We start from the raw sequence: 25,094 nt of genomic DNA on the forward strand, positions 1-25,094 counted from the left end.
TTCCTGGATCATTCCTAATGATGAGGAGGGTGGGGAGGAAGGACATAGAGGTGGTGCCAGCCTAATGCATATACAAATGTAAGCCCCAGCCGTTAGACACAGCGCTGCCGGATTAAAAGTTGTTTTTATGAAAATAACTGCATCCTGCCGAATGGACCCCAGGACAGATCTTGGATTAAAAGCAGCTATCTGAAGGTACAAGTGGTTTGGGGGGGACAGATTGTGGGTACAGAGTCGCTTTAAGGATGCTAGTGCTAGTGGAATCTTCATACTGCCACTCTATCCACATATTAAAAAAAAAATGAATCACACCAAGTGGTAGATTACATTAGTAGAAAAAGTCCAATTTCTTGCAATATCTTGCAAAAATCATAGCAACGTTTTGGCCTACAATAAGCCTTTTTCAAGCATTCTAGTAATCAGCGAATGGAAACTTTTTAAATAGATCAAAAGGACAAAAACCTAGATTTAAAAGTCGTTCATTTAAAACTAACACATTGGCATTGTTGGTTTTCTCTCTTAAACTCAGGGTGCACCTACAGTATGACAGTTACAATATGATCTTTTGAATTAAACATGTTCTATTCTCTGACATAAAGCATAATCTTGAAAATACTAAGCATGTAAAATCTAAACTATATTAGAAAGGGGCATGGTAATTCACTATATATTAAGGAAGCTTAATTTACATAAAACCAGAAAGGTCCTATATTTTATCCCATGATTAAATAATATCTTTTGTATTACATCATGCAAAACATACTTTTTAATTGGACCTTGAATTAATGAAATGTTCATTAAAGGGGTTGGCCACTTGTTCAGTGTACCTACTGCACTTATTGACAGCAGCTCCCTGTGTACCCCATAGAGCTAAAATCAGACTCCCTTCCTCTAGGCTGTGCTGCCCTGCTCTGTGGTGAGTCTGTCCATAACATTGCCGACATGGAGGAGCATGTGACCATGCCCGCCCCCCAGTGTTCACCATAGGCATATACAGGCTCAATGTTGGACACTTGGGGGCGGGGCATGGTCACATGCTCCTCCCTGTCGACCATCTTATGGACAGACTCACTACAAAGCAGGGCAGTACTGCCTGGAGGAGGGGAGTCTGACGTTAGCTCTATGAGGTACACAGTATATACAGGTCAGTATATACAGTGAGTACAGTTACTAATACTGTGCACTGAACTAATTTACTATTAAGTGGCCAACCCGTTTCAACAGCTGTTGGTCGAACATGAAGAAGGAAGGACTAAGCTGCTGCCAGACCGCACTGGTGGCTTATCACTGACCCTTCTCTCCTCCGTCATAATCAGTCAGTGGAGATTTGGGAGGCCGACATACTGTACATTTTAGACAGTAAGCCAAACCCACCAACAATGGTGGGTTTGGATGAATTTCATCTTAAATGTACTGTATGAATACCTTTAGTGTAGATGTTGTTATTACATACTTGTAACTGCTTTTCTTTTGATTCTTTCTCTGCTTATCCATCCAATATATCTAATGTTGATGAAAGGGTTGCTCTTTTTGTAAGCTGATTCTTATCAAGAATAGTAAGAATCACTGCCTATAAATAAGGAATCCATTAATGGCATTAGGCTACTGTGCATGTGTTACCTCCATGGAACGGATATTCTGAGAGTAACTCTCAAGAACAGCGAGGGGGGGGCATAATAAGTATTGAATGGCGATATCTAGATTCAAGACCTTTTTTTTTTCTACAATTTTGATTGAAAATTGTTACAGTTAATTGCAACAGTAGGTTTTACTGTCACAATTAAAAATTATTTGTGAGACAACCTCTTTAAGTGGTACTTATATCGTTAAAAAATCTCTTACAAGTTACAAGTGTGGGCCCAAGTGCTAAGATCCTAACATAAAATAAATTTAATTTCACATCTCCAAAAATCAAGACGTGTCTACCATGTATTGCATGCATATTTCATGCTGTCTTAGTCTACAATACATAACTAACAAATACATCTGAAACTGCAGTTAGTTTCCATGCACACAACCACATGCAACAGAGTTGTTGTTTTTTTTTTTTTAAGATTTATATATCATTGAGGTGTTGACCACAGTGAAGAATAACATGAACTGGATGTGTTTAGATTGGATAACAATAGGGTGAAGATAACTCCAGTTCTTTGGAAATATAAGTCACTATCTAGATAAAAAGGTAGAAGTGGGTTGGATAATACATACTGGAGACATCCCCACAATTATTGCTTCAATATAATCACAGCTCTAGTTGTTCAATAGTTATTTTGCCATTCACAAATTCTAAAAAAGAGGCAAAGTATATTCCTTTGTTACCCAACCTCACTGAGTCCCAAGTGTTGTGGAGCTTATTGTTGTGGCACAACATGTTTACAGTAGTGCTTGAAAGTTTGTGAACCCCTGAGAGTTTTCTATAGTCTATAGTCTGTTCTACATTTTGAATAGCAGAAGCTATTACAAAATAATACTACATTCGCAGCTTTAATATATTTCTTTCCGGTTGCTACAGCCCAAGTTTATGCAGCTCTTGGCAGCAATATTCACCAGTAGCATGGAATATGCAGGCATAAATACTTGCCTTTTTTGGGTTATGTGAGAAAAAATAAATATTAAAATATTAAACTGGCCACTTCATATGTAGTTAATCAAGCAGCACTGCCGCGCTGCAATAGCCGTTGCCAATCTTGCCTTCATCTTTTCTCTATGCTACTTTGACGAAGGTCAAATGGACTGGTATACCATTATTAACCATCTATATACCAACTAAACTTACAATGAGGGATGATTTTTTGGCTAAATATGTGAACATATTTAAGCTGTCACGCACTTTACATAAAGAAACAGTTAACATGATAATTGTGTGCAGTTGATATTGCTAATCTGCCTAGTTCATGTCACTTGACGTGGTTTTTATATGGTATTTCCATGTTATACAATGCAGATATTAACTTCTCGAGCAAATAAGTATCTAGTAATCCTATCTATAGTCTTAATGTGTACTTCATAATCATAATATACAAAGCTAAATCCACCAATGGAAGAAATTTTTTTTCTCTGCTATCTAATATATATTTTTTTATTATGTGCAATAGTGGCCAACCCATAGTCACAAGATGTACATACTACATCTTTAATGGGTAGTTACAGGCAAAACAACCAACACCCTCACCACCCCAAGTCAACACTTAATTGCTTCAAAAGCATTTTACGGCACTAGCTAGATTTTACTCCATTGAGTGGATTTAACTTTTTCTTTGAAAATACATGCATACTATCTGCAGCGCTAGAGCATATCTACAATGGAATCTACCACACAAAAAGAAAAAAGACAATACCCCTGAAATGCGTTGGACGGACAATGTGCGTTACAGTGGAAGTAGCAAAAAAGGAATCTGTTGTTTATCCAGTACCAGCATGAAAGTGAGAGAGAAGAGAAGAGAGAAAGGCACTTTATCAGACTTGTTACTGTCAATGACATCACATGCTTACCTGTTAATATACATATCCATGCAATTCATGCTTATATCAGTGAAGTAAAGTGTTAGAAAGCTGTGAAGTGAATTATAGCAGCTGCTATCAAGGCACCTAGTCATGCTTTGCACCTTTCTTGTTCACATAATTTCTCTAAACATGAATGAACAGTATACTGTAACTATGGCTGTCATCTTACTTTTCTATTATTTTTATTCATGGTTATATAAAAAAAAAAAAAGAAAAGAAAAATACCTAGAGTATAACCCAAATCATTATGGCTACACCAGATTTCGGTGTATAGACTGGTGCACATATCCATGTTAAGACTATAGGGGGAACTTCATAAGACCTGCATACCATTTACCTCTTTCTGCTGCTGATGGTTTCCGCAGATTTATGGTAGAACACTGGCCCCTTAAAAAATCTGCCTGTGTACATGGAAACCACACATGGAAATCTAACCCAGTGCCAAGCTAGCATTGATTTTTGCTATGATTTACACCAGATCAAAGTAAATCTGATAGGCCACTGTAGTCACACCCCTTTTACATCAATTTTTTCAAAAGTGGCAAAGGCAGCAGAGATCAGTCGAAAAAGTCGCAAATTGAGCATTGTGCAAAACTTTGCAACTTATTTATGCTAGAAACCTGGCATAAGTAACTGATACATTCCCCACATATATTTCTTCACACAATAAAAGTTATCAGGCTTGCTACTGGCACATAATAAATATCATTGAGTGTGTTTTCTAATGACACACCAGTCCCATAAGCATACACAGTAATATTGCTATAACTACCACTTATTTGCATATGTTTTAAAGAAATGATTATATTTGTAATTAGCTATGGTTGTCAGCCTGAAAATTACATGACCAGTGATAAAGAACAAGAACAACACCCACACAAACAACAAAGGGTTTATAGTCACCATGCCAAATTCTAGTAGTATAATGCATCATGGTACGCTAGACCAGTAGAGAATTAACACCAAAGCAGAGACCTTGCTAGTAAGAACATGATGATATATAGGCATCACATGTTCAATGGCCATTTAAAATGTGGCTTATCTTATGTCTCATTTTTCTCCTAAACTCAATTTAACATTAGAACCAGAAAAAGCAGATAATTAAATAAAACATCATCTTTGATCCAGATCCTGAATCTGTTTTAAATCCTGTGGAAAACTACCGGGCCCAGGGAGCTATACAAGGAGTACGCCAACAAAACCAGAGTTCTCCTATTTTCCTCCCTTAAGGCTGAGTTCACACGGAGTAAAACTGGTGGAATTCTCCGCCGCGGAATCCCGCCAGCCTCTGTGTCACACTGGCAATCTATGGGAGGCTCGCACACTTCCTCTCTCTATAGAAGCAGAGACAAATATATTTAAGGTACCATGTGTCTTTTTGGCCTAACATCATCTAACAGTGTCAGCAGTTGGGAACACGCATTACATCTGACAGATTTCCATGAAGTCTTGTAAAACTAACAAATGACAGGCAGGCAGGGGTGTGTGAAAAATAATCAAGAAACTATACTCACCAGTCCGTGTGCCCCTGCGCCGCACTCCCACAGCTGCTAGAAGTCATTTTCAGTCATTTTAGACGGGGGTTCCATGTATGTCTTGGCCCCAGCTCCTTTAGCTGCTCACATACTCGGCTAATGGATTGCCTGCTCAGCCAGTCAGTCAATGAGTGCAGTGATACTTATCCCCAGTCAGTGACTGGCTGAGCAGGCGATCCATCCATTAGCCAAGTATGTGACGTTGCAGCTGGAGGAGCTGCAGGAGGCCGGTGGCTATTGGATATGATTAAGGAAGAGCTACCCTACAGACAGGAGTGGAGCTGTTTCTGGGAGAAGGCTGTGTTCACACAATGTGTATATCTGTTGCGTTTTAAACATGCATTTTGATTGGTGAACTTATTGAGAGACTTGGAAGTTCACCAACCAAATTGCATAATAAATATCCAGGTATGGATCCCCTTGTCTATTCAGTTCAACAGCTTTATTTATAATACTCTCTGGCAGCCCTTTTCAAATACAACTAAGGGTCTGTTCACACGTACAGACTCACTGCGTATTTATCGCTGTGAGTTTCTCGCACATAAATCCACAGCGATACTGATTGCTATCAAGTCAATGTATGTGCATTCTTGCTGCGTGTTTGGTGCGATTTTTACATGCGAGTTTTGATTTTCACATGATTTTCACAGGTGAGTTCAACACCACAAAAAACGCAGCTACTTTCATGCGAGTTTCATGCGAGTTCTGTGCGAGTTTTACGCAGCGAGTCTGTACGTGTGAACAGACCCTAAATCAGATTGTCAGCAGTCTCCTTCATGTTCACAAATGGTATATAAGCGTATACCAGTGGATGATAAACTGAGTGTCCGGAAATGCTGGGAAATGTAGTGTATAGAAATGTCTGTGAACCACAAGTGTCCCTCCAAAAAGCATTATGGGGAAGTTTGATGTCATGTGTTTTCAGTCATCATCATCATCAGCTTACAGCAATGGAGCAGCTCACAGCTCACCGCTCACAGCTCACCTTTCATATCTTAACAAGCTCTTATAAAATTAAAGCTGAGATTTGATTGGTTGCTATGGGCAAGTTAGACTGCCTCAGTTGCGCATGGCAACCAATCACAGATCAGCTTTTATTTTACCAGAGTAATATGAGAAATGAAAGCTGAGCTGTGATTAGTTGCTATGCTCCACATCAAGCCATATTGTTTAGTGTTCTTAGTGTGGCCTAACCATAAGCTGTTTGCTTGGTCACAAGTGTGTTTAGTGACCTCTGCAGTAAAGCACATCGCCAGTCATTAATGGGTTAATGATTTAGATGTGTTTTCCTGCAGTAACCATGGCAACTGTGCACTGTGATGACAAGCGCTTATGTCATAAAGACGGTTCCATAAAGCAATGCACCGCGCCCTGATCAGTGCCATCTTGGATGTGCCAGAGGACCTTGAGCTTGACTACTTTACTGCCCCCCACCCTTGATTTAATTTGAAGGTTCTAGCAGCGGATAAGAGGGGGGTCTGCTTTAGACTACCCTTTCATCAAGTCTCCACCTTCTTGATAAGCAGACCTGGATCTGTGAAGAAGAGATACAGCCGCTTAGCCATCATTAAGGTGACAGATATTGCAGCCAGATTTCTATCACATCCAATTTATAGTATGGTATTACCCTCTAAGCCCAGGGGAGGGGCAACTCTCCAGCCATGGCTCCCTCGAGGTTTCCCCCACAGGGTTTTTTTCCTAGCCTGAGTGCTGGAGGGTGATTGTTCGTGAGTCGGGGGTCTGCCATTTTCAGTGTAATGGAATTTTAAATAAAATTGGCACCCTTTGACACCTGATTACATGTGTTGTGTCTTTATTTTGGGTTCTTTGGTTTAATTTATTATGCTTGCGAGTTGGGGATCCATTACACATTGCAGAGTCATAAAGCAGGACATCTGCCTGCTACACAGATCTATCACCTGCACAATGAGCTTAATTGGGATGGAGCAGTGGATAGTAGAACTCCTGCATGTATATGCGTATCCCTGGATTAAAGGAAAAACATGCATCGCAAGGTTTGTTCCTACATCTGCAAGATTTGTCAAAAGATTTTCTCAAGTGACAGGGTTACACCTATCTAGCATGTCATAGCAACATGGACACCATTATAAATATACATCATATATATGTTGTAGGGAAACGACAAAATCAGGAATTTCATCAAATCCCTAAGAATTTGATGTATGTATCGTGCATGTGTGTTTGTATGTGTGTGTGTATACACTATGTATGCATATAAGTAACATGCATTTCTCTATACCTGTGTATGATGTGTGTATATATTGTGCATATTTGGATGTAATATGTATCTTCACTAATTTGTAACTCCCCCTCCCATACCTAAACCTGCTTGGGACTCTGGAGTGTCCAAGTGTCATTTAAGCAGGGAGAAGCCTCTTTGACTCTTTATACCAGAGAATAGAAACATTTTCTATGCTATGGAAGCACAGACAAATATATTTACGGTACCATGTGTCTTCTTGACCTAACAACATCTAACAGTGTCAGCAGTTTGGAACATAAGTTACAGCTGACATATTCTCTAAAGACGTCTTGTGATACTGACAATATGTCAAAGAAAGAACAAAGCTGGACACTATATAATAAAGCGCACACCACTATATACAACATTTTTTATTAGGACATACAACAGGACACCACAACATACAGCGATTATAATCAATAAAAAAAAAACACATAGGAATATGAAAAACTAAGCAGAGGGACAGAATACTCCCCTACCTCACCAGGGAATCAAGCAATACTGTTAATGTTCCACATGATGAAATTTGGTATGACATGAATGACAAGCATGGCTTCAAGAAATAATCAAGAAATACAAATAAATAACTCATCAATAAATAGAAAAAGTGCTAACGTGCAAGTGCACAGATGCGCCAATGATATTTTGGAACGCATGGTGAACCGCATGCGTCTATAATCACATGACATGTATTCTTTGCGCGTGCGCATTATATGATAGACTCGTTGGTGAGATTAAATATAAATATAAATCTGATATACTACTTATGAAATGAGTTCTTGAATATTATATTATCACATGGATTGTCGGTATACTATGGGACATATGTAGATAATTTATTGCGTAAGTTTCTTGACACGCACAATAGAACGCATATGATCACATGATATGTTTTTCTTGCGCATGCGCAGTATGCCATAAGACACGCCGTTGGAGACATTTTGTGTGCCATTATCCGGTGCGCTCTCCATAAAAAGGGTCCCACAGGTAACTATGTAATTATATCATCATGTGTAATGTGTAATGTGATTTATTTTTGCTATAAAAGGACACTATTTCATTCTAAGGTCCACCTCTGATGAAGTCACTGTGTGTGACGACACGCGTTGGGTCTACACCAGGGCATCTGTTCCCATGAACATAGGATCTGTGTTATGTATATGGTTTGGCTTCTTTATACATTGAAGGTTTACATTCGGTGTTTACAAGGGTATAATGATTTTCCTCTGTGCACTTGCACATTAGCACTTTTTATTGATGAGTTATTTATTTGTATTTCTTGGTGATGATTTCTTGAAGCCATGCTTGTCATTCATGTCATACCAAATTTCATCATGTGGAACATTAACAGTATTGCTTGATTCCCTGGTGAGGTAGGGGAGTATTTTGTCCCTCTACTTAGTTTTTCATATACCTATGTGTTTTTTTTTATCTATTTTAATCACTGTAAGTTGTGGTGTCCTGTTGTATGCCCTAATAAAATTTGTCAATTTTTTGTATATAGTGGTGTGCGCTTTATTATCTAGTGTCCAGCTTTGTTCTTTCTTTGACATGTTTTGTTTTTTTTGTACACTTAGCTGCACCCCCTTTTTTCTTTGAACTAAGGTGAGCTCCCTCATTCTCTATATTATAGGTTGTGATACTGACAAATGACATTCAGGCAGGGGGTTGCTTTAAGATAATAAAGAAAGTATACTTACCAGTCCCTGTTCCCCATAGTGTTGCTCTCGGGTCTCCCTCACAGCTGCCATTTTTGCACAGATTTGGTGCACATCTCAGCCTTGGCCCCTCCAGCTGCAATGTCATGGAGCAGCTGATGGATTGCCTGCTCAGTAAGTCAGTGACTGCAGCGGTGTCCCGTCCCAGTTACTGACTGGCTGAGTGGGTGATCCATCGGCCGAGTATGTGACATTGAAGCTGGAGCTGCAGGAGGCTGGTGTCTGTCAGATATCTTTAAGGGAGCGCTACGAGGGCACAGGGACAGGTAAGTATACTTTTGTTATTATGTTCCTGCACACCCCTGCCTGTCTGAGATTTTTTCATTTTATGGGACTTCTACTTTCAGGAAACAAGTGGCACACTATGCTGTTTGCTTAGAGTGACTGACAAGTTACTAGCAGTGAGCTAGCATCGCTAGTCACATACACAGCTCTGTGCAAAGTCCCTATAGTAATGTGAAAGGTTTGACGCTGGTTATATCTGGTGTATGTAGGGTGTGCCCCTAGATTCAAATTCCCTGGTGGGCCAAAGGTACCTCAGTCTGGCACTGCCCCTGTAAGAATAAGCCATCCTCTACAATATCTACACACTACCGTGCTTTGTATTATCTATAAATACATAGAAAGTACAACTTTCAGTGCGTAATTTCTGTCTTAATTTTTGATCGCTTAATCGACACAACAGCAGAGAATGAGGAGAATAACTGTTTAAAAATGCATTGTAGTTTTCAGAAACTGTAATGTAAGCTTATAATGATGGAACTTTTTAATAAAATTCAACATTTAAAGGGGATCTCTGATTAAAACTTACTATCTAGAGCAGTGCTTCTCAAACTGTGAGGCGGGCCTCACCAGTGAGGCACCCCCTAGTTGTTGGTGAGGCGCAGCTAAGGAGTCAGTATTCACAAAAGTGACTATAAGCTGCACAGTTCTTTCCCTAAATGCAACAATCTCTGGTTAAGGTACATTATTGACTCATTTTGTGCTTATTTAATGTTATACAGAGTTTAGAAGACAAATGAAGGGTAGACTAAGCAATAGTTTTCATCTTTGCATGGACTTCCATTACAGATGATGAGGCCCAGCATCTTCTTGATCAGTCTGGTGAGGCCCGGGCATCATTTAGTCTATTAGGTGAGGCTCCCATTGAAAAAGTTTGAGAAGCACTGATCTAAAGGATAGGGAACAAGAAAGCTTTGGATTTCTTGCTCCCAACTCCCGAGTGTAATGTCAGAAACCTAATACATACTTGTTTTTTGAACAAAATTCCATTAAAACAAACACAAATAAGATTAATACAAGTATAAGGTCAATATTTTGTGACTAAATCAAGAATCCTTATTATTAAAGCTGCAGTCTTTATTTTTTAATTCTAAGAAGTCAAGTAAGCTTATTATACAGGAATGTACATATTCACAAAGCATACATTATACATCTGTAATTTCTCTCTTTCTGCAGGGAAATTACGCTCTTTGAATTTCATCTTGATTCATCTGTTAATTATCTTACCAATGGAATCCTACTATCTCAGTGAATATTAGCCATTATTACAGTCATTTCTTGGGCCCACCACATGCTAATTTCATCTTGTACTTAATTATTCACAGGTGACTTGGCACCTGAACTGCAGACTATTCTGCCAAGACGATATTATTATAGTCTGCATACAAACCTTAAAGGCTGGGCTCTTACTTACATATGAGCTGCTGTCATAATGCTGCAAGTAAAGATTAAGCACATGCTTTAGATGTGCTTGTTCTAGCTTTGCCACAAAACCACAGCAACACGACACACTACCGTTCTATGGCTGCCACAAGGTGTAAGCCTGCCAAACCCACTTTAAAGGCTCCAATTTTAACATTTAATTCTTTGATCAGCGGTTTCTCCTGTGTGCCTGCTGCCACCTGGTGGTAAATGTCTGAACCGGTCTATACTTCTTGACAAATTGAAACGGTGGTTTATTTCATTATCAATATTTTTCATGTGATGCATAATGAATTTCTGGTTACAAAAGTACTAAACTACACATTTCTCCTCTATCATCTTCACATTCTACAAATGTGAAATTAAATACTTAAAAGGAATTGCCTCAAAAGAGCCTTCTTTTCTACCTTTTTATGCCCAGTCAACAAGACAGGTCACTTATTTATCATAAGCGGAGCTTTACATCCACTTACCACGTCAGTTAGTGAGAGCAAATGCCCTCAATCCCCAGTTCCTGGACAGAGAGTTTGCTTTGCTTGCATCAAATGATACCACTACAAATAGCCAAATGGACCAATTGTTCTCAATAAAGGGAGCCCCAGAGGTTGGAAGCTCATAGACTATGTGGCTTGTGACTTGTGTAAATCTAGTTCATAGCTGTTTAACAATTCCAGTGTTTTTATATCCAGTGTAAAACCAGGTCTAGTTTTAAATGACACCAGGTTTTATTTTATCACCTTGTATCCATCTTCCAAACCCGCTGACAGAGTTCAGTTACACCCAATAGCGCTATAATGGAAAGATTCACCAAAGCATTACTGTCCCTGAGCTTCTTGTTGTAAAGTGTACAGATGCATGACAAGTTGCAAATGTGATGCTGTGTACTGCTAATAGGTGAGATGTCAGCCAGTAATGGCAACAGAGGGAAGGAGTACGAAAAGGCAGGGACTCTAGTCTAGTAGTGTACAAATTTTATATATATATATATATATATATATATATATATATATATATATATATATAATAAAGCTGTGAAGCTGTGTCTGTAACATGAACATAGCTGGAAGTATTCCAAAAGGTGACAAAACTAGTGACAGGTTCTATTTAAATTGAAGGCGGCTGTATCCTCAGATGCTACCGTTTATCCATCATATTTCTAAGTGAAGGACTTAGAACAACACAATAAACTGCATCACTATTTGGAAAAGCGACTTCTTTAATGCAAGGCTGATCATCGTAGCATTTTGATGGTAGGCTTTGACAAACTTAGAAAAGCATGCAACATAACATTTTACCTTTGCCTGCTCCCACAGCAGGTGGGGGAAAACCAGCTTTAAATGGAAACAGAAGGCCGCTAAATAAAGTATATAGGACATGATGTACACAACAAATTTTACCAGCAAACTTCATTTCAGAAAAAAAATCTATTTGGACATTTTTCACATGGGCAGTGTGTTTGCAGCCCACAGACATAAGGAGCCCTTGTGACAAAGAGGAAAACACTTACAAATGATCACTGCTTAATATGGGGTTCTATACTTCCATCTCATGGGCACTCATTTAAGACAACTCCTTTCAGACCGTAACAAATTAACTAGCTGTGCGCCCATGGCTTCTCACCCTTTGTGGTGACTGAGCTATAGGCTGGTTGTCATGGCTGCCTGGCCTGCTGATGTCGTGGCCTGATTGTCAATGCAGAGCAAGGGTTGTGTATCTCCAGCCAGCACCAGTGGTGCTCGGGCCAGCCAGTCTATCATGACAGCAAGAGAACCAGGTCAATCACAAACGGAATAGCGCTCACTGCTGACAGGGGGAAATTTAATGGGTGCACGCTCTCAGCAGGCACCCATGATTGTGTGTCTTGTGCCCTTCACTCGTCATTAGTTACTGGTGAACTTCCTGATTTGCACTGACTTCTGGTTTGTTCTGTAACCCTGATTCTGGTTGTAATTTTGTCATGCATAACCTCGTGCTGACCCAGGCCAGGCTTCTGGTATTATATTGGTTCTGATTCTGTCCTTGTTTCTGACCCTTAGGCGTGTCTCTGGCTATTCGTTTTGACTTGGACTGACGACCTTTGTTTCTCCCTTGACAGGCCCACACCTAGTGGTAGTAGGGACCGTCACCTAGCCAGGGGCTGCCGTTTAAGGTAGATGGTCCCAGTAGGCAGGGACAGTGGGCTGTGTTCAGTTCAGGGCTCACTGTTTCCCTATGGGTGTGACAGTAGCTGTAGCAGAGAAACAGCAGATTTTGCCACTGGGAAACAGTGGCCAACCAGAAATTTCCCTTGCTGAGGCGGAAATGTTTGATAGACTTGTGTCTATTAAAATTATTGACCATCCATGCACAGCTCCCTTTTCTTTTTAAAAAGACTTCTTAAGATAGGGATACCCTTCTATGACATCTATTAGCCCTAGTAGGACATATGGACAATGCATTGCCTTCATAAAATAATTTTGTTAATGGTTTATATCCATCAACCACCAGAATACATCACTACTGAACTATTTTTCTTCAGGAGGATCTTACCAGCCTCCATATATATTATTTTACTGACAAAATAAGATGGAAACTATACCAGTACATAAAAATATATGCATTGTAGCCTATAGGTGAGCTTACAGAGATTGCTATACAGCAAATAAATATTAATAGTAAAGTAATAAAACGTCATTGTGATGGTATGATAAAGTAATAATAATAACAACAAGAAAATAAAAATAAAGGTCAGAGAATAAATCTATGCAGGTACATACCCATCTTACCTTCGTCCATTGCAGTTACTGCTTCCTGAGTACTTTGACTTCCAGGTCCCACAGCAGTATGCGCATAAAAGTAGAACTTGTATCTTGTATTCTGAACTAAGTCTTTAAGAATGTAACTTGATTCATTTGCAGGAATTGTAATTTCCACTGGAGGGCCTAATTCATGTGTGGCATTTACTAGAAGTAAAAAAGAACACATTAACAGATATTTGGCAGCAACCATAAGTAGTAGCCACTTTTGTGTACATACACAGGAGTGACTGATATAGATAGATTCTGGCACTGTTCTGAACAGAACACCCAAGGATTTAAAAAGTGTCAACCACTCCATGAAATCTCCTTACCAATGGTACGCCTTATCAATAAAGTATATCCATAATGATCAAAGGTAAAATATTTTATTAAGACTTACTAGACTGGTACTTTAAAGTATAATGAGTCAAGACCCCATTTGGATGTGCTGGCGGGCTCCACGTTAATGTCAATGAATCAGGAGTTCGATGTGCAATATGTAGAAATGCCACGCTGGGAACTGTTGAAAAATAAATTAGTTATTGTTCTAAAAAATAATTTCAAATATTGAATATCATTGTTAATTTTGCTACATTAAAGGATAAGAATACAAATCCAAATGAGGAAGTAATGCAAACACAAGTAAATGGGTACTGTAATTACCAATAAATAATGTTAAATCAGTTAAGGGGAGGGGGCAATAAACTACATCTTTGCAATTTACTTTAACTGGAAAACTTACTGGAAAACTGCCGTCAAGGCTCTGTCATATAGGCCATTTGGTCTTTATTAACAGCAAAAAAAGAGACCAAATACAGGAAGTGATGTCATTACAATTGGAGTTCTTCAAAGTAGAGATGAGTGAATTTACAGTATTAATGAAGCAAAGCACTTTATTATGATCGGCTTCTCAGCCAGCTGCCTTTGAACTCTGTGCCGCTCCAGTCCAGGTGCCCAGAAAAGCTGGATTCAGTCCTGGAAAACTGGGACAACCCCAATGCCTAGCATAACAAAGCGCTTCACTACATTAATACTGCCCATCTCTACTTGCAATTTATACCATAGGTTTTGCTTTATAAGATGAACCAAGGTTTCAGAGGAGGGAAATAGTAAGGTAAAAGCTGTTTTGTGCGGCACTACACAGTAAATAGAGTTTATTCATTGTGTAGCAGTGGTGATGTGTAACTGCAGCTCAGCTCCCATTAAAATGAATAGAAGCTAAACTGCAATTACAGTTGTGTAGTGTTATGGGAAAAATGTATCAGGTTGCTCGGGTTGTTCTGGGAACAGTGGTGCCAAGGAGTTAACCCTACAGGTCATTGAGGGTTAACTCCCTGGCACCAGTACTCCCAGAACAACCTGAGAAAGCTGATACAGGAGTGCACAGGGGGAGTTCCATATTATTGTGCCACTGTGGGCACACATTTTCAGTAAAAAGTTAAAAGCTGCACCTCCAGTCAGTGAGATGAGAGAGAGCAGAGCAGCAGTGCACAGATATTGGAGAAGTGTTAACTGAAGCCGCAGCCGCCAACGGATCACCCATTCACATCCTGTTCCTGTAGCTGGTGCAGACACCACAGCGCCTACTACAGGGCAGACCTTCTGGGAAAAATACTGCAGTCGACGCCTCCCAGCCTCCAGCACTGTCCATTGCTGAACACTAGGCACTATTGGTCGGTGGGAGGAGGGAGAGTGGAGCGGCAGCACACAAATATTGTAAAGAAACAATCAGATCTCTGCAGCAGCTACAGGAACAGGTGAGTGGATGTCGGCAAGAACGGGTAATCTGTCGGAGGTTGCTGCTTCAGTTAACACTTGACTTCTCCAATATTGGTGTGCTGCTGCTTCGCTCCAGAAGTGCCTGGTGTTCAGCAGTGGACATTGCAGGAGGCCTAGCAGCGGCAACTTTTTTCCAGGAGGTTTGTTCTGTGGTGCAGGTTCACTTTATAAGATGCATGTTATTAGATGCACTGAGTTTTTCCCCCACTTAAAGATTTAGTGGGGGAAAGAGGCTCTGAGCTATGTGTATTTAACAAGCAGCTGGTGCTGTTGAGAGGATTAATTAAAGGGGGAAAAGTAGGATAAGAAAAATATGGTGACTTTCATCCAGAAACAATGGAACGAAATAGGGATAACTTTGGAGGGTTAAACTTATATATTTACAAAAAGGACACTGTAGTGACCCAATGGACCCTAAATTTACCAAATGTTAATTCAATTAAAAAATATATCTTTATTGTAGAAGGGTTATAAATGCACACACTTAAAAACACATGGGGGGAGGGGCGTGTACCTAAGATGTTATGATATATTAATGCATAGACGTAATGACACAGTGTGCCCAATATGGGAATTGAGCAGATACCACTGTAGTTAGCTACTGCAAGTTAAAAACATTTTGCTCAGGCCCCCTATATATGTTTCGGCACATTAGTGCCTTTGTCAAGAGGAGAATGGTAACTGGTATAAAGCAAGAAGCTGCTGTGTTTGCTATTTATTAGATTACTGTTTTTAAGCCATATACTGTAAAGTAAAAATGTCTTTCAGTCCATTGCACACACTGATAGTGCTCCAGTTCAATTTGACTGTCGGTCTCCAGTAACAGTATATTATCCCACATTGCCACTGCATACGTGTTTAGTCCAGGAGTGCCGTCTTCCACACTACTTCCTTCCAGCTATACTTGCCACTGCATAGTTAGTGTTATAATAACCAGTTCAATAACATATGACTGTTTACCTATGGTAACCTACCAACCTGAGCACTTTTGTATGGCCCAACTACCAGGTTTTTTTTAGTCTAAAACTTACTTTTTCTTCTATAATGTCTCTGCTAGAAACCAAACCAAAAACCCACTCATTGTTGCAGAAAAGCAGTTGCTGTGATCTCTGAGAGAAAATTATTTTGTATAGGAACATTAGGGGGGCTTTATGTTGTGTCTATCTAGGAGGGGAGCACACTATAAATGCTTTACAACATACCAACTAGGAACTGATAAATAATTATTTTCTCTATTTCCAATTGGCGAACCTACTCTGAATAAATATGTTGGAAATGTTCTTACCTCCTTCTGGGGTTTCAAAGTATATCTCTTTGCTGGCAGGACCTTCTCCCTTGCCATTGACCACTCTAACATGAAGAAAGTAGTTGGTGTAGGGCTGCAAACCAGGAAGCATTCCATGAGTTTTGTTTCCTGAAAATGGCAGCATCCATTTTTCTATGTGCCTCCGATTTCGGATGGTTTTGTTTTGTGCTTTCCAGTAGTAGACCTACAATATCCAGGTAGACAGGAAGACACAAAATGTTACATTTAATAACATATTAAGTAGAATGTATAGACAAATTAATGAACTTTACAAGTGTAAAAGTATAATTGATAGAACACAATTTTCTAGCTCTTTCCTAGAAGATGTACATTTACAGAAACACTCTGACTTTCCTACAGAAAAATATTTGTGGTCAATATTCATATTTTAATGATTTCTGTGACTGGTTCCTATTAGAGCATCAGATAGTTCTGCTGTTAGATTTTTTATTTATTCCCCCCCCAGTGTGCTCTTCCTATTGTTCTGCCTGTCTTTGGTATTTCTTGAATCTATATGTCACTCACTGTGACCTAAAACCCAGCAATAGACATGACACAGTGTTTAGGTTTTGCTTTTAGTATTCCCTTTTAGAGTCTGGCCTGCAACAGATCATAGAATCCTTTGATTTCAAGTATCACTTCTATGCTGATGATACTCAAACCTATCTTTCTGGTCCAGATGTCACCTATCTTACTACTAGGGCTGGGCGATATGGCCAGAAAATAAAATCTCGATTCTCGATTCTTTTTTTTTTTTTTGCTAAATAAACAACATTTTTCTCCTTGCATTATCAGAAACTATTTTAAATGACATTTGAGACAACAACTGTATTGCTTCTCACTGTACCAGAGCTCCCCTTGTGCCCCATGTAGAAGACAAGCCCCCTCTGTGCCCCCAGAGTGCCAAATATGTGCCACTCTGTACTCCCATATTGTATAGGAGATCTTCTTTGTGCCTTCACCTAGGTAGGGTGTGGTAGTGGAAGTATAGTGGATAAGGGGTGTAGTAGTACAGGTAAAGATGAGGGGTGTAGTAGTAGTAGTACAGGAACAGATGGAGGGTGTAGAAGAAGTACAGGTAAAGATGAGGGGTGTAGTGGAAGTACAGGTACAGATGAGGGGTGTGTAGTAGTACAAGAACAGATGAGGGACAGGGACATAGCTAGGAGCATGGAGCCCCATGAAACCTTGGTGACTGGTGGTTACTGGGGGGAGCATGAGGCATACAGGGGGGGGGAGCATGTGGCACACTGGGGGAGGGGGAGAATGTGGCACACGGAGGGGAGCATGGGGCACACTGGGGGGGAGCATGGGGAAGATTTTGGGGGAGCATGGAGCATGAGGCATACAGGGGGGGAGCATGTGGCACACTGGGGGAGGGGGAGAATGTGGCACACGGGGGGGAGCATGGGAAACACTGGGGGGGAGCATGGGGAAGATTTTGGGGGAGCATGGGGCAGACTGTTGGAAGGAAACATAAGGGAGACTGGAGGGGGGAACACAAGGCAGACCTGGTGGAGCATGGGGCATGAGGCAGACCTGGGGGGCATGGGGCAGACCTGGGGGGGGGGGGATGGGATAGACCTGGGGGAGCATAGGGCAGACTTGGGGGAGCATAGGGCAGACTTGTGGGAGCATAGGGCAGACCTGGGGGAGCATGGGGCATGAGGCAGACTGGGGTAGAAGGGGGCATACCTGGTATACCCTCCTCCCCCTCCGCCTGGGCGCATACCTTCTCCTCTCATCCCCAGCCACACATGATGGAGTATGCTCCCCGCCACTGACCCGCCCCCATACTGGGACAAATATCCCCTCCCAGCCGCACATGGAGGTCCCCGGAGGAGGCAGCGGGGACTGAAGGATCGGGTGATAGTGTTGCTGCGGTTACCGGAGCTGTACAGCGGGATCGGGGTGTGCAGTGCAGACCCCTGATCCCGGTGTACAGCTCCAGCACCCGCAGCGACACCATCACCCGATCCTGCAGTCCCCGCAGCCTCCTCCAGGCAACTCCATGTGCAGCCAAGAGGGATGCCCACATCCAATGATTTGTTTTTGAAAATCGATTTTCAATTTTCAAAAAAATCTAATTGATTCTCAAATTCTGGGTGAATTAATCGAATTAATTTGATTAAACGACCAGCCCTACCTACTACTTTCCATCATGCATTCTATAACTCAGCATGCACAAAACAGAATGCATCAGCTTTCTCCTATTTGGCCGCTCATCTAATCTGTCAATTACAGTCAAAGGAAAAATAGCAGCCATCATTTTTAAAATAAAGGCTGTTATTTTATAACGAGAGCCAAAAAAAATTGATGATTATTTTTAACGGTCGTCAAGTTAAAAAAATGTCAGTTTTCTGCCTAAGAAAAGACGGTGTGTGAACATAGCCAAAGGCTTTAATCTCTCCACTGTCCCATAAGTTCGCCGTCTCAGGATAATGCTGTCATTATGTCATCATAAGCTATCCTAACATGTTATAAAATAATACGTTTACCATTACTCCTAAATTACTGGCCTTATCTTGTCCCCTGTTGCATTAGGAAATCCCAACATAACACATTGCTGTGTTAGGTTAATGTACAGCATATTAAACCCTTACCCTGTATCCTTGAAGGTGACCTCGAACAGATATCGAAGGGACCGAATCCCACCGAATCTTTACCAAGGTAGTATTAATGACTTCCACTTCAACATTACTGGGAGCAATCATTGGAACTGATGAAGCAGAAAAATAGAGTTAGTATTCAATATATGAGAATATCTTAACATAGTCTTCTTTCAGGCCCCTAAAACATTTAGGATACTTACGGTCTTCCCCTGAATGTCCAATCACAACTGCCGGTTCTGGAGCATATCCAAGGTTATTTAAAGCTTGAACTTTTATTTCATATGGTACAAAGGTTGGTGAGCCAGACACTATATACTTGGAAACATTAGCCACGGTGACAGATGTCCATTCTTCGTCAACATCTTTCTGCCTCCAGCTAACCTTGTATTGAAGACCAGGTCCATTGGAATCAAAGCCTTTCATAGGCTACATGGATCAGAATAGAAAGGAAGATGTCATACCTAATAATGTACACTCTGAAGTTTTTACATACTTAACTTCTCTAAAAAGAACTATAAATAGAAAGGGTAGCTAATGTTTGAATTTTTTTTTTTTTTTTAAGTCCTAAGGCATCCACCGATCAGTAAAATAGACGGTTAGGGCCATCAGCTGTTCTGTAAGCTTCTGTTTCTGTTCAGCTTTACTTGGCCAGTACTTAGTTACACTGCTAACTGTGACTTTAAGAGGACATGCTGAACGCATTTGTAGATGTACAGCACTCAGTTAAGCTCTTTTGTTCTTCTGTTTTATCAATGTTGCGCTACGGGGGGGGGTCTCAGGACCTAGAATCCTACTGATCCCACTGTACAAAACAGAGTGCAAAACTTACATTCCAAGTGATCACCAAGTTGTCTGGCTCTGTACCCATGCCCTTTATACCTGATGGATTAGTATCAGGTTCTAAGAATGGAAAAAAACGTATGTTAATTTTGCTGGGTTTAGTTTGCTATTAGGACTAATATATCATTCCAGCTTACAAACCTGCGGATTTTGTCATGTAACGTTCTGATGAGTCGCTGTGGTCACTGCGACCAATTTCATTGACAGCTATAACTCTGAAGGAGTAGTCTACATATGGAGAAAGGGGCAGAGTTGCTGTGGCCTGTGTACCACTGACTTTAGAATGGATATGCCACACTCCAGGTTCATGCATTGCATCTTCATACTCAATGATAAATTCTGTGGACAAGACAGATTTTAAAATAAAATAATCACTAAAGATTAAAAAAGACACATGCCATCAAGTTTGATCCGCCATACTGACACAGAGGCAGGAAACCACAATGAGCTAGATGCCAATTGCCCTATAAAATAGCTAAATTCTGATTAATCTGAAGCCTTGTAAATATGTTATCTAAAATATAACTAACAAATCCTGTTACGGATTCCTAACAAATAAATAACCTATCATATTTGGAAGATTATGCAGACTTGTTGGATTCACTTAGGAATCAATTTCTAAACAAAAAATATACTTGTATATCCATTAATTGTAGAACCTAAAACTATTAGTCTACTCTGCTTTTCTGCCAGTGTTTGACAGTGGTAAAAAATCGTAGAGTCGTAGGAGGCTATAAAATAAAAAACTTTTTCACAAGAGCCATATGTAAAAAAAAAAAATCTGTACTTATGTTACCTGTAATAGGGCTGTTATTATCATCTCCTGGCACCCATGAGAGTTGTACGCTTCTATCAAGACGATCGGTCAATTCTAAATCTGAGGGTGGATCTGGCCGATCTGAAAATGAAATGTTCTATTATATCAAATAAATTCTACTTCTCTACTAGGAGCTGAAAGCTATGCAACCAAGCAGGCCTTTGAAGCAAATCTGTTAATTCATGTGGGAAAAGGCACAAATACAGTATATTCACATGCAGCTGAAAATCCAATAATAAATGGCAGCATTACAAATCAAAGATGCACAATACTGGCAGTAAGGCAAAGATCTGCCAGAAAGTAGGATAAAATGCAGAAAATAATAAGGTAACAGATATTAGCGCAGCCATAAAGTAAAGACCTTTGTAGCCTATTTAAATTAGGGTAAACATTCTATAATTTCTTCATTACTATTGACTGTTATGCCGATTTTTACCCAAGGCGACAGTACCCAAAGTTATCCCAAGGCGACAGTACCTATTCACAGCTGATAAGTGTCTGATTGGTTGGAACCTGACTGATCGGACACCTGCCTAACCCATTTCACCTTCAGAATGGGGGTCTTGAAGTTTTAGTGTCAAAGCAATGAAGTAAGCTGTCTTCAGCAGTCCTATAGAGTTTGACTGGAGCAGCAGTGTGCATACCCTATTCATTCAATCATAGGCATACAAGATTGTTGTAGTTGATGGGCCCCACCGTGGATAGGTGATGTTGTCTTGGGACATTTCCTTTAAACCCAGAGAATGGATTATGCTTGTACACTATGAGCACTTGAGGGCCTTTGGAAATGAATTATCCTATTTTATTAATAATATTTGCAACACATTTAATACATACACAATATACTTTCAACAAGCACATGTACAACACCACTTCTAGAACTAAAGATGTCACTTCCAGCAGTGCTCACGCATACAATGAAGAAATCTAACTAAATGAAACCATATATTGCAGCTGAGGCCATGCACAAAATAAGCCGGAGTAATACATCAACAACTGTAATAGTCCAACATAAAGGGGAACTATTTAACAAGAAATTAAGTAGTCCAACACATAAGAGAAATACTATAGGCATTTATGATGGGTTTAGTTGCATTATTATCATAGAGTCACAATGTAATAGTCAAGAGCACTTCAGCGAATCATAGAGGCTTTTCTATACGTATATAATTAAAACCTCTGGGTTATGCCTCCTTTGTCAGTAGGACTACACAACATGCACTTTGTAAGAAGTATATTTCCCCTTTAAAATATGCAGGTAAATTAAAGGAACACTACAGGCAAAGCTTATCCACTGTTATGTGTGGTGCAAGGCCTGAGAAGCATCTGCATGGCTCACAGATTCTCTCTTAGTTCTATGAATCTTTGACGCGCACTGCCCCCCACAGTCCCTGCACTAGACATAAATCACTGGGTAAGTTTAGCCTGCAGTGTTCTATTAACGTAAGAACATTCATGCAACAAAATCATCCATGAAAGATGCACATAGTGAGAGTGTGATGCGTTTCATATGTATGGAAAGGGTGGCTAGATTACCGGTCTTTACTGGAGGTGGCTGAGTAGGTTCTGTAAGGGATATTAACAACATGTTAGTAATAAACAACATTTGCTTTATAATGATTGTGCAGATCACTGTCAGTGTATATAGGAGCTACAACGACACAATATATGATTTAGTCCTTCTTTCTTACTACCCTTACTGAGTTGTTATATTCAGGGCCGCTTTAACCAGAGGGCACATGGTGCACGTGCACCGGGCCCACTGGTTAAAGGGGCCCCCCCCCGAGCAGGCCGGCCGTTGCTATGTGCGACCAATGCGGTCGCACAGGGCTCCGGCCACCAGCCTGTCATGGGGGAGCGCCATGGATGGGTAATCTACTTACCCCTCCATGGCGCCCCCTGCAGGGCCCCCCCGTCCGCCGCTGCCCCCGTCCGCTGCTGCTGCGGCGCTTCAGCGCTGCAGCAGCAGCGACACTGACAGAGAGAGAGCCATTGGCTCCCTCCCTGTCAGTCACTCACTCTTGTGGCCGCACTTCCTGCGGTCACAAGAGGCCGCGCTCTCCCTCTAGCGGCCGACGTCACTGGAGCGTCGGCGCGAGGATAAGGGGAGTGCAGCCTCTTGTGACCACAGGAAGTGCGGCCACAGGAGGAAAGAGAAGAGGAACGCGTGGACCCAGGTGAGTAAAAGTGTTTGTTTTTTTCAATGTTATATAGCAGGGGGAGCTATATACTATGGGGGGGCGCAGGGGGAGCTATATACTATGGGGGGGGGGGGGCGCAGGGGGAGCTATATACTATGGGGGGGGGGGCACAGGGGGCTATATACTATGGGGGAGAACAGGGGGCTATATACTATGGGGGAGAACGGGGGCTATATACTATTGGGGAGCACAGGGGGGCTATATACTATGGGGGAGAACGGGGGCTATATACTATTGGGGAGCAAAGGGGGGCTATATACTATGGGGGAGCACAGGGGAGCTATATACTATGGGGGAGCTATATACTATGGGGGGGGGCACAGGGGGCTATATACTATGGGGGAGAACAGGGGGCTATATACTATGGGGGAGAACGGGGGCTATATACTATTGGGGAGCACCGGGGGGCTATATACTATGGGGGAGAACGGGGGCTATATACTATTGGGGAGCAAAGGGGGGCTATATACTATGGGGGAGCACAGGGGAGCTATATACTATGGGGGAGCTATATACTATCAGGGAGCACAGGGGGGCTATATACTATGGGGGAGAACGGGGGCTATATACTATTGGGGAGCACAGGGGGCTATATACTATGGGGGAGAACGGGGGCTATATACTATTGGGGAGCACAGGGGGCTATATACTATGGGGGAGCACAGGGGGCTATATACTATGGGGGAGCACAGGGGGCTATATACTATGGGGGAGCACAGGGGGCTATACACTATGGGGGAGCACAGGGGAGCTATATACTATTGGGGAGCACAGGGGAGCTATATACTATTGGGAAGCACAGGGGGCTATATACTATTGGGGAGCACAGGGGAGCTATATACTATGGGGGAGCACAGGGGAGCTATATACTTTGGGGGAGCACAGGGGGCTATATACTATGGGGGAGCACAGGGGGCTATATACTATGGGGGAGCACAGGGGGCTATATACTATGGGGGAGCACAGGGGAGCTATATACTATGGGGGAGCACAGGGGGCTATACACTATGGGGGAGAACGGGGGCTATATACTATTGGGGAGCACAGGGGGCTATATACTATGGGGGAGCACAGGGGGCTATATACTATGGGGGAGCACAGGGGAGCTATATACTATGGGGGAGCACAGGGGGCTATACACTATGGGGGAGCACAGGGGAGCTATATACTATTGGGGAGCACAGGGGAGCTATATACTATTGGGAAGCACAGGGGGCTATATACTATTGGGGAGCACAGGGGAGCTATATACTATGGGGGAGAGCACAGGGGGCTATATACTATTGTGGGAGAGCACAGGGGGGCTATATACTATTGTGGGAGAGCACAGGGGGGCTATATACTATTGTGGGAGAGCATAGGGGGGCTATATACTATTGGGGGAGAGCACAGGGGGGCTATATACTATTGTGGGTGAGCACAGGGGGGCTATATACTATTGTGGGAGAGCACAGGGGGGCTATATACTATTGTGGGAGAGCACAGGGGGGGCTATATACTACTGGGGAGAGTGCACAGGGGGGCTATATACTAATGGGGGAGCGCACAGGAGGGCTGTATATAACTGGAGGAGCACATGAGGGTCTATATACTACAGGGACACCTTAAAACTATGGAGGCACAGAGGGGTGTAACTATGTAGGAGTACAGAGGGGTGTAACTACTGTATAGGGGTACAAGGGACCTAACTACTGTATGTGTTGGAGCCTAAAATATTTGTCTGGTAGATTCTGGAGAGAAGATTCACAGCCAGGAGAAGACTTCAAGGTGGCCCAGGCTGGATGGAGAGAAAAAGAAAAGGTGACAGACACTGATCGGAGAAGACGCCTCCGGTGAGTCACTGGATGTAACTTCACTCTGTTATAGGCTTGTACTGATAGGGGTCATGGTATGGCGGTATTATGTAATGGTATCAATGGTGATATCTTTCTGTTTTGTTTAGTGCAGTTTTTATGTAATATGTAATCACTGTATGGTGGAAATAGTGTTATAAGGTAACTACTGTATGTATTGGGGCTCTTGATACAGTGTGGGGGCA

General features: G+C 41.5%; 1 protein-coding gene across 15 annotated transcripts in view; it reads right to left on the reverse strand.

The window, feature by feature from the left end:
* The window catches only part of NRCAM (neuronal cell adhesion molecule), a 153,054-nt gene that overhangs the window by 10,502 nt on the left and 117,458 nt on the right, over positions 1-25,094 (reverse strand). For 5 of the 15 annotated variants that reach the window (XM_069976005.1, XM_069976001.1, XM_069976007.1 and 2 more), the window contains 10 exons: positions 22,392-22,421; positions 20,835-20,936; positions 20,180-20,377; positions 20,028-20,098; positions 19,399-19,624; positions 19,190-19,305; positions 16,566-16,770; positions 13,902-14,021; positions 13,481-13,666; positions 3,339-3,395 (listed from right to left, as the gene is read on the reverse strand). In XM_069976005.1, coding sequence (XP_069832106.1) covers positions 3,339-3,395; positions 13,481-13,666; positions 13,902-14,021; positions 16,566-16,770; positions 19,190-19,305; positions 19,399-19,624; positions 20,028-20,098; positions 20,180-20,377; positions 20,835-20,936; positions 22,392-22,421 — 1,311 coding nt within the window. The remainder of the gene's footprint in view (positions 1-3,338; positions 3,396-13,480; positions 13,667-13,901; positions 14,022-16,565; positions 16,771-19,189; positions 19,306-19,398; positions 19,625-20,027; positions 20,099-20,179; positions 20,378-20,834; positions 20,937-22,391; positions 22,422-25,094) is intronic. The other 10 variants (XM_069976018.1, XM_069976028.1, XM_069976056.1 and 7 more) reach the window with 6 other exon arrangements.

The sequence above is a fragment of the Dendropsophus ebraccatus genome, chromosome 1 (genome assembly GCF_027789765.1).
Source record: "Dendropsophus ebraccatus isolate aDenEbr1 chromosome 1, aDenEbr1.pat, whole genome shotgun sequence".
In the NCBI taxonomy this organism is placed as follows: Eukaryota; Metazoa; Chordata; class Amphibia; order Anura; family Hylidae; genus Dendropsophus; species Dendropsophus ebraccatus.